We start from the raw sequence: 7500 nt of genomic DNA on the forward strand, positions 1-7500 counted from the left end.
TGAAATCTATTTAATGTGTTCGTATGCGAGTTAGTAAGCTAAACAAAAAGAGGTTACCTCTTGTTTCATGTATCAGTTTAGGCAACATTTGTTACAAAAAAAGTTTGTTGGAGCTGACAGAACATTACATACTTTTTAAACAGTTTTATGTCAAACAATGAAGTTTGACTCAGGATCAGTGATGTGAGGGTTGAATTGATCACATGGAGTCAGATTGCGGAACTTCAGTTGTTAAGGCAGCTACTATATTGCTGTCTTGACCTACTGTTTTTTTTTTTTTTTTTTTTTTTTTGGCCAACATCTTGGTCATAGACGAGTGAATTAGTCAAGAATGTATTTGCAGCAGTATTTTTCATTTCCGTTTAGTTTTGACCCTGATTATGAGCCATGTTATAAAAGGTCCATTCTCCTGTTTCCATCCTCAGGGGCTCTGAGGTGGAAGGAGGGTCTGCAGCAGAAAGCATCAGAAGCATTTCTACGGCAACAAGAAGCTGCCCCCAATCTGAGAAAACTGGTTTACGGTTCAGGTAATTAATGTCCCTTCCTATTTTTACTCTGGATTCAGGGTATCAGTCCAGAGGCATAGTTATATATTTATACACTGCCAGCCATATTTTTCTAGCTGTTATTTAACTTTACATAATTCAATGTCTCAGTGTTTCTGAAGCACAGCGCAAATAAGCAATTTGAGACTTTAAAAAATAGGAATCATGAAATCTCCTTCTTGAACTAAATTTAATTTAAATTTTTGACTCATCCAGCAGACGAACACACTTGTGCCATTCTTTCTACAATGGAAGTGAAATATTGTTCAGAAAGTTCCTCCCAACACTGTTGCAGAAGTTCCAATGAATGTGTTGCACTTGCAGGTTGCTTTGCATTCAACTTTAGATCTGGAGACTATGTTGCCCCTCCATCATGTGAGGCCACTGTCTTGTTCTTCTCTTCTAATGTTTTGGGTCATTATGTTGCTGTAGGATGAACCCCTGACCAATTGGTCTGTCTTCCTTTGTTACTTGCCTTTTTTCCCACCATTCTGATAGCAATATACAGTACTACTTCCTGCAGTACAGTATTGCCCTAATAATGCATCAGAGGGTGATGTGTAAACAATAAAATATTGTGCTTATTTACGCATTGCCTCAGTTGAGTGGTTATATGCCAGTTTATTCTGACACAGCTTATATACAACCTTATTTTCATTTCCTCTAGATTAAAATAATGCCAAACCATGCCAGTTTTACGACTAATTGTGCACATCCCTAGTTGTGAATATTAATTTCCTTTTAAACTTGAAAAAACAGATGATATACAATCAGTTGGAAGTTTATTAGGTACACCCAGCTAAAACTAATGCAGTCAAAACAACTGTTTTATAGAGGTGTTGATTCATCTTTGTGGTCATTTTGGAGGATGTAGTTTGTGGTGCTATCAAATTGTATTGCATTATACAGACGGGTATTTCTACTATTTTTTTTTTTTCCATCCCATTTATATCAATTAGGGTAGGTTAAAAAACAGAAACACTTCACTTTATAATGTGATACAGTTCAACAGCAGCACAAAGTACAGTCCCCAAAATGATCATACAGTTGAGTCAGTTATCATTAGTTTTAGCTAGGTGTACCTAATAAACTGCGAACTGAGTGTATTAAAACATACACTCAGGCAGTTTTTTAGTGTCTCTTGATGATGTCAGTTGGTCTCTTTTTTTTTTTTTTTTAGTTGTAGAGGCAGATGATTCTGAGGATGAGGAGGAGGAGTTGGGGGGGCTATTTCGAGTCAGTCGCCCTCAGAAGAGCAGAACGTTCAAGGCGAATGCTATGGACTGCTCCCGTTTCCACCCTGACATCTCCCACAACTGGGACTTGGAGGAGGTAGTATCATTTCAAACACTGTTCTAAAACTGTTATGTTGTTATGGGGAAAGTTTATGTTTCTTGGGTTCCTAATGTACTGTTGATATGAAAACAAATACAGAAAAACATGTTGAAATAAAAACTTAAATATTTTAAATTTGCAATGTTTTTTTTCCAGATGTTAAACTCTATTAGGGACTGCTTTGTAACAGGGAGGTGGGAGGAAGGCCATGATGCAGCCACACTACTGAAGGAAGATGGTAAGAAGAGGAGTTTAGGAGGAGAACCATTCCACTCTGCCCAACACACCCATCTAAATTTTAGACTTATTTTTGAGAAGGTTATAAACAATTTTAATCAGTGAGTTATTGTGCTCAGCATGGAAGCCTCAGTCTGGGTGCATTTGAGGGGATACTTTACATTCAACACTGGATGAATGATCTGGATGTGGACATTCAGTTAAAATGAAACTGGTGTAGCTTTGCTTCTCATAAAGTCCTTAAAGAACCACAGTTTTGTTTCTGACTATTGAAGCACACAAACCATGTGGCGTAACATACAGTATTTTGTTTTACTTTATCTAGAGGAGCTGTATGGCGACTTTGAGGATTTGGAAACGGGAGAAGTCCACAAGGGCCAAACTGGGCAGCAGGATTGGGCTGAGGTACATCCTGTTTACTTTGAATAGTTAAAGTCAAGATCATTTTCCGATGACTGTCTGAAACATTATGTAATATTTCCATGTGCTTATGTTAGTTTGGATGTCAACATTGTAGTGAATGCTGTGTTAAAATAGACAACGTATTTTGTCTTAGGTTGTACCACTGTTCCAGTGGTCATGTTAAATAAAATCTGTGCCACTATAATATAATCATGCTGTCCAAAGTGTAATTCCCTCTTTATCCATTTCAAGAAAAGAACTTTTACTTCAGTTTGTTTTTTGTTTGCATTTACTGGACTAAGTTCTGGGTGCATTGCTATATTGAACTTTCTAAAACATGTAGAATACATTTTTTAAGTACTGCTTTACTACTGCAGCACCAACATTTGCACCCAAAATGGTCTTATCGTGTATAGATTGCATGCTGTAAGTGAGGCACAGGTATCTCAAACAAAGAATGATAGCTCTACTGTGGTTTACATGGCTATGCCATTGGATTTTAAATTAAACAGTGACTATTAAAGGGTTTTCATATTTAACATTGTTAGAAGGTGTTTACATCCACACTGGGTGAGCACTGAAGGAATTGTTGCCCTTTTTACCTTGGGTTCTATGTATTAAACGGCTATAATTGCTATGGTTCAGCAGATGTGGATGTAAATACCCTCAAACTTAAAGTCAGCACTTCAGTCAAGTAATTTGCATTTTATGATTGTTTTATTGCGAAGCCAATAGTCAGGCGTACCAAACTCTCCAAATACTTCACAGACTTCACTGTATGCTAGGATGGACAAATGAAGGAGCAGTGTGTTTGTAGCTATTTTCTTTACTCTGAATCAGCTCATTTGAAACACGTATGTTTTGAGTCCCAAATGGAAATTATTTTACTTACTATTTTCTGTGAGTTTTTGCGCTTACTTGGTACCCAGATAGTAGCTAAAAGATACCTTGTTCAATTAGCTACATTTTACCAAATGTGAAGTGTCTAAAGCAAAGATGTGTTTAAAATTTCAAATACAAATACATTACAGCTACTGTTAATCCATTAATACCTTTAGTTTCCTCAGCTAGATGATATTTTGTCTTGTGACCAACAGAAAAGTGAGGAGGATAATGATGAAGTTGAGGAGAGTCTTGTGAAGGTGGATGATAATGAATTCCAGAAGAACAAGCGTCTGGAGAAGAAACGTAGACTGAAGGAGCGATTTGATGCCGAATATGACGATGGAGATGCTACTTACTTTGATGACCTGAAGGAGGAGATGCAGAAGCAGGCTGAGGTAGACTATTTTACAGTATGATGTACTGTACATTTAACTACGTCTTATGATTTTTTTTAGTTACTGTTATCTTAATATTTAGTTCATTATAATTTTCGCTTATATTTGTTTGTATATTCTATCTTTATGTCCTAAGCTAAACAGGGTAGAGTTTGAGGATGTTGACGACGAGACCAGAGTGCAGTATGAAGGCTTCCGGCCAGGAATGTATGTGAGATTAGAAATCTCCTCTCTCCCCTGTGAATTTGTCACCAACTTCGATCCCCATTACCCCATCATCCTCGGAGGTCTGGGCTCCAGTGAAGGCAAAATAGGTTATCTGCAGGTATGTGCAATGGTTTGCATATGACTAATAGTACTTAAGGATTTCCTGTGAGATAGTTGACATTTTATGTCTTTTTTAGTTTACAGCTAAGCTTTGGGTTTATTTAAAGGTGCACTAATTAGTATTCTCATCTGAACAATGGATCAAATGACTGTTAAATTTGAAAGACATTGCACATAGTGACAAACCCACTGAGAAATATAAGCTGACTCTGCAGTGCCCCTCAGCACTACGGAGCATTTTAACATTTTTCAGTTCATGGTTTGGTTTTATGGCCCACAACTTTATTGTTCTGGTTCACTATCGCCACTCTCATAGCCTCATTTTCGAGTGCAGCAGGCAGCTGTTTTCAGAGAAAAAGCTGTAAAAAGCCACAGTCCAATACCTGCTCATCAGCAAACAGCAGAGAGACAAGAGTTAGAGACCAGCTGGTATACGTAGTGGAGCATTTAGCAGCTTAAGAGCCAGATATTTCCCTCAGAAGTTGGTGGAGTACAAAAACAGAGCTAAAAGAGAGTGAATGTTGGACTTGGATAGATCAAGTGGACACAAACACCACTTAAAATGAATGATTGTGTTACTCTGTGTCTGCTGGATGTTGAAATAAACTAGATAAATAAAAAGGTACATATGAATCTTTCCCTGTATTTTTAGTGAAGTCCATCCAGTTAACATGTATAAATGACTCAGTTTTAAAGATTAGGTTCACATTACTGAAGTTTATCTTAAAATAATATTGACATACCCAAATGTATAATGAAAGCGTTATTAGTTGTCGTAATTGTTGCCCCCAACCATACTGGCCATGAAGAGATCCCTTACTAAAATATTCATTGCACGTGACAGAGGACAACATCCACAGTCGTTTTTCTGCGTAAAAATAAATTGTAAAGTTCAGCAGAAGTTAAAATGAGGCTTCAGCGGTCTGTCTGACAAATCAGGTGTGGATTTTCCAAAGGTACAGTGTTTTCATTGAGAAACTCACTCTTTGTGCTGCCAAAGACTGTGATTCTCTTTTGAGACACACCAGAGGGATAGTAACACAAAGAGTAAATTTCATACTAAAAACACTAACTTTGGTAGACCCCTTGAATAAGCTTTAGCTGAACTTCCAAATTGATTTTTACACAAAACAGCAACTGTGAATTTTTTCGCCCCATTAGCTTCATTGAAATAGCTTCAAGAGGTGATCTATTTGGGGCCAGTATGCACAGGAGCACCAACAAATAATTCTTTCAATGTACATAAGGGCATGTGAATGTTGTTTTAGGATATTTTATCGCCCAACAATTTCTACCCATTAGGTTAGTTGGGTAGAAATAGATCCAGCAAATACCTGTCCTTAACAGTTAAATGATAAAAGAAATCAAATCGAATATCTTTTAGTGTGCATTGAATGTGTTAGTGGGTGTATTTTCTAACTTTGGACAAAGTCAGGCTAGCTTTTTCCCCGATTCCAGTCTTTAAGCTAAGATAGGCTTAACTATGCACTGACTCCAGCTCTTTACTTTACACACAGACATGAGATTGATATTAATCTACTCATTTAGCTCCCAGAAAGAAAGGAAAACAGTGTATTTTCCAAATTGTTGAACTATTTATTTAAATACTTAGAAGTACACAAAGTTGGCGCAGTAGCAATGTGCTTGCCTGCTACCTTCAGGAATCAGTGTTTGATTTCCAGTAGCACCACCTGCTTTTTTTTAATAACGCAGTGTGAACTCCAATAATCCAATAATAATATCCTACTGTATTCTGAATGATGTCTCTGAAAATCTTCACTCCATGTGAACTCCTGTAAGTTGTTGCTAAGAGACATAATTGGTTTTGAGAAATAATACAAAATGTCCTCACAGCTTTTCTTCATAACTTTTCAGAGTAGTAAGCATATCTCTAAAACTGTGTTTGTGTCAGATGCGACTAAAGAAACACCGCTGGTATGAGCGCATCCTGAAGACACGGGATCCCCTCATCTTGTCCTTAGGCTGGAGGCGCTTCCAGACCATCCCCCTCTACCACATCGAGGATCACAATGGACGCCACCGCCTGCTCAAATACACACCGGAGCACATGCACTGTGGTGGCTCCATTTGGGGTGAGACGCAGTTAAAGCACTGTTGACTGCTGGTGTATAGTGATGAGTTAGATTTTAATCATCATGAACCTTAACTAGATTGTGTAGTTTTATTTCATTGCTGAAAGGCTGTTTTAACATGTACATAATTATCAGAGTAAGGCGAATAATGAGAGTAAGACATTATTTTGATTTAGATGTTTTCATGCATTGCTTAAAGAAAAATGTTTGCATGCCATCGTGCACAGTCCAATTAATGGCTAAAAGCGTCCCCTCCACATTATGTTACTCTATCAGAATTGTCTCCAGTATTCAGCCTCACCTAATCACTCTGTCATGAAGCTGTGTTTTACTCCTGTGGTTATCTTTGTGCTAATTCTGCACTTATTCTGTGCTTTGATGCACTTACGTATTTACAGTAGTATCATCGTAGTAGAACATCTACAATAGAAATTCAGCGACATCCAGCCTTTCCAGCAGACAAGCAGGCCTATAATTTGATAATTTGAGTGTCATTCGCTTTTACTGGAACATACAGCTGAGTATCATCAGTGCAGTAGTTTAAATTTGTTCCATGACTGCGTATAATTTGTCTAAGAGGTGAAATATAATGAGAGAAAAGCAGAGGGCCAAGCCCAGAGCCCTGAGGTACTCAATATTTCACATCAGAAAATATTGATCAATTTTTAGTATAGGAAACACACTGTGTTCTTTCAGATAAGTAAGACTTTAACCACATGAGGACCAGGCCAGAGATGCCAAATTGGTTTTCCACTGGGATCAAGTAAGAATCACAGAGGTGGAATCTAGAATCTGAAGTTTCAGGAAGTGCCAGAAAAGTTTTACTTAGAGAATCACAGGCTTTATTTAGGTGAATATGGAAGTCACCTATAATTAGAATCTCATCAGAATTAGTAAAAAGGTCTAAGATAAATTCCTCAAATTCTTCTAAAAATTGTGAGTAAGGGCCAGGTGGTCCACAAGGTGGATTGAAGGAAGATGAAATGGTGGAAGATAGTCCTATTTGGAGGTAAATAAACTATGTAATGGACACATGGAGATATTTACTAAAGACTGCACTGAGGTTTTGCAGAGGTAAAATGGAAGAAAAGTGGCACTGCTGAAGATTTCATGTTAGAGCCCATGCAGTATGTATTTAAAGACATCCCTGTTTAGAGGTGCGAAGAATGGTAGGAGGGAATAGAAATTCATAGAAACAGCCTCTGAGCCTGAGTTAACACCACAGACTGACAGCTGCAGCGAAAGAAGCTGTGTCTGAAATGCAGTGTCTGGGAAAATCAG

At 37.7% G+C, this 7500-nt stretch overlaps 1 protein-coding gene across 2 annotated transcripts in view; it reads left to right on the plus strand.

The window, feature by feature from the left end:
• bms1 (BMS1 ribosome biogenesis factor) overlaps positions 1 to 7500 on the plus strand; it is a 22458-nt gene that overhangs the window by 7084 nt on the left and 7874 nt on the right. For both annotated transcript variants that reach the window (XM_040135580.1, XM_040135581.1), the window contains 7 exons: positions 426 to 527; positions 1726 to 1877; positions 2037 to 2118; positions 2443 to 2522; positions 3617 to 3799; positions 3936 to 4124; positions 6039 to 6219. In XM_040135580.1, coding sequence (XP_039991514.1) covers positions 426 to 527; positions 1726 to 1877; positions 2037 to 2118; positions 2443 to 2522; positions 3617 to 3799; positions 3936 to 4124; positions 6039 to 6219 — 969 coding nt within the window. The remainder of the gene's footprint in view (positions 1 to 425; positions 528 to 1725; positions 1878 to 2036; positions 2119 to 2442; positions 2523 to 3616; positions 3800 to 3935; positions 4125 to 6038; positions 6220 to 7500) is intronic.

Source organism: Xiphias gladius, chromosome 9 (assembly GCF_016859285.1).
Source record: "Xiphias gladius isolate SHS-SW01 ecotype Sanya breed wild chromosome 9, ASM1685928v1, whole genome shotgun sequence".
In the NCBI taxonomy this organism is placed as follows: domain Eukaryota; kingdom Metazoa; phylum Chordata; class Actinopteri; order Istiophoriformes; family Xiphiidae; genus Xiphias; species Xiphias gladius.